The following is a 2,976-nucleotide window of genomic DNA, read 5'->3' on the forward strand; positions in this document are numbered from 1 at the left end:
TAGATAACACAAAATCATAGTGTTTAGATAATAGTAATCTGTTTTGTCTTAACTAAACACATGGGTAGTATTTGACCCATCGCAAACTTATAACGGATTCGTCACAATTGAGACTTGCTGATTATAATTAGGGCACAACCTATATAAAGCCACAAAACACGATCATACATCATCTAAGATGACAATAAAGATTTTCATAATATGCCAATGAAGACCGTATAATACGTAGCAGTATATAACACAATCGTACAGAAGACTAATTGAAATTAGAGAGACTAACTAAAATTAATTCACAACGTCCACTACACTTATTTTCAAAGTCATTAGTTACTTTACGATAGCAAATTTACCGTTCTCACATTCAGGAACTTACATATTCTACCACTTCAGTTAAAAATAAAACATTATTTATAAACCCGTGCAACGCACGGGCACAAAATCTAGTTTCAAATACTTGAGTCTTGAATCAACCTTACCGAATCGGATCATTCTTATCGGGTGAGCTTGGCCAAACCTACTCAAAACACTAACGTCCCAAACAAGACCCAAATTGTTGGGCCCAACCGTTTACCACAAACCCAGGAGGTCAAGACCCCATTAACTGCTCCTTTGGTGTTTAATTTCCAGTTGTAGTCACTGCTAGGGTTTCCTCCTCCTCCTCGTCTTCTCCCGTCGCTCATCAAAATGGTACTCTTTTCTTTTCATCTAATTTTTCGATATTATTTTTTTCTAATCAAATCTGTTTGATTGATTCACTTTTATGTTTGTTAAATGAATCACTGCCATTTTCGATCTTATTGGATTATAATCTGCTGAATTTGTTTAACTCTTATTTTGTGAGTGTTGGTGATTGACGGTTTTCAACAGTTTGGGATTTATGTCTATTTAGTTTCGTTGATCATTTATATTTGTATGTATATACTTAGAGATTGTATTTTTCTCTACAGGTAGATCGGTATTTGTTGTTAGTGCACCTAGTTTGACATACATGACCCGTCATTTTGTTGTTGACAGTTTGTAGTTATCGTTTTTCTGACCTAGCGACCCCCCGTCGGTTGAGCACTCTTTTTTCTTTGTCTAATTCCTGGAAAAACTGATGTGCTGCCTTGATCTTTATTTGTCTTGAACCCCAGACGCCCGTAATTGAATCTTAAGTCATGGTCATGTTTTGCCCTCCTTTAGTATAGCGACCACTTTCATGTTTTCCCGGTACTCCGTAATGGCAATGCTCGTAGTTGTATCCTAGGTTATCTTTATGTCTGTCTCGATAATCAAGGATATGTCTGTCTCGATAATCAATGCGCTTAGCCTGATAGTTGGATATGTACAATTTTTCGACACTCGTAACCGAGTCTCAGTATCACACGTCTTATACTAACCAACAGAACGGTGTAGTGGCTGATTACCAATTCCTCAAGCTTTATCATTCCATTGAAATTACAATTGCAACTATTTATGGGGATGTTTGCTTATAGCTTGTTAACCACTGTCTCACAATTACACCCCTTGAAACACAAGAGCTGAGGAAATAAATAATGAGACATTTCGTGTGAATAAGAGAAATATGTGAGACATTTCTTGTAAAATAATGACTAGGGATGTGCAAGTGAGCATAATTGTGTGACTTGAGTACATGACGTATAAATGTCATGTTGTCGTTTGGACCAAATTGTCCAAAAAATTACTGTAAAAGAATAAAGCATCAACCTTATTGTGAGACGGTCAAAAAGGAAAATATGAAGCTTATTCAGAGACACATGGAGTACTTTGTTAGTGAGTTGACATGTCAACTTTTAGTCAGACACATGGAGTACTTTGTTAGTGAGTAGATATGTTAACTTGTAGTCTGTCCGAGCTGAGACGTTTGAATTTTGAACTGATCTGATATGCATAATGTATTAGGTGAATGTACCAAAGTTGAAGAAGACCTACTGCAAAAACAAGGAATGCAGGAAGCACACCCAGCACAAGGTGACCCAATACAAGAAGGGTAAGGACAGTTTGGCAGCTCAGGGAAAGAGGCGTTATGACCGCAAGCAGTCAGGTTATGGTGGTCAGACCAAGCCTGTCTTCCACAAAAAGGTACTCCTTTTATTATTTTATTTCATCTCTCTCCTTAAAGCTTTTCGGTAGTGCTGTTTTAATATTGTGGTTTTTTACTGAACAGGCTAAGACAACAAAGAAAATCGTGTTGAGGCTACAGTGTCAGTCATGCAAGCATGTTTCCCAACACCCCATTAAGGTTCGTGACATCTTCAACTCCTATATGATGACATTGCTATTTTAAAGGAAAACTTGCATGAGGCGGTCTCACCTGTTTTCACACGTGTGCCTGTCTTATATAGAAGTCACTGCTATTATTTTACCTTGTAGTTATCTTCTTCTTGTTGGGTGATCTGATGTCTTGTATTGATGTTACTTTGGCAGAGATGCAAGCACTTTGAGATTGGTGGAGATAAGAAGGGCAAGGGAACTTCTCTCTTTTAATTGCGCAGAACGCTAGTTTTTGGTTACTGTCACCCTTGTTTGTCCTGGATACTTGTTTAAGTTTGAACCGTTTAATTAGTTATTGTATAATGGTAAGACTTGTTAGCCATCTAAGTGGATTGTTAAATTTTGATATTCAATGGTTTTTTCGAGTTGCCTCATGTAGTTTTCCAGGATTCTGGGACTTACATATTCTCCTCACACCATCAAAATGAGGAGTTAATTTATTACAGTAATTGGATATCTGAGCAATCACCTCAGTCACATGTAAGAACAAAGTCACAAACAAACAATACTTGGAGGGTGCGACCGCGTGAATGGGCTGAATCATATAATTAAGGGGTACCATCTCGTGATATGCATCTTGATGAACACCCGCCATTGTTGACAGTAATAGATTGGAGCCAACCACAATGGCCATAACAGATGAACAGACTGCCTCTGCTACTGTCAGTTTCTCCCCTTTCTATGTGGCAATGTGCTACCCCT

At 37.9% G+C, this 2,976-nt stretch overlaps 1 protein-coding gene across 1 annotated transcript; it reads left to right on the top strand.

The window, feature by feature from the left end:
- The first annotated feature begins 560 nt into the window (after positions 1–560).
- LOC141647680 (large ribosomal subunit protein eL42-like) lies at positions 561–2,648 on the top strand. The gene is made up of 4 exons (XM_074455971.1): positions 561–687; positions 1,903–2,082; positions 2,168–2,242; positions 2,428–2,648. The coding sequence occupies exons 1-4, from the start codon at positions 685–687 to the stop codon at positions 2,485–2,487; spliced, it is 318 nt and encodes a 105-aa protein (XP_074312072.1). The 5' UTR covers positions 561–684; the 3' UTR covers positions 2,488–2,648.
- The last annotated feature ends 328 nt before the right edge of the window (positions 2,649–2,976 follow it).

The sequence above is a fragment of the Silene latifolia genome, chromosome 3, assembly GCF_048544455.1.
Source record: "Silene latifolia isolate original U9 population chromosome 3, ASM4854445v1, whole genome shotgun sequence".
In the NCBI taxonomy this organism is placed as follows: Eukaryota; Viridiplantae; Streptophyta; class Magnoliopsida; order Caryophyllales; family Caryophyllaceae; genus Silene; species Silene latifolia.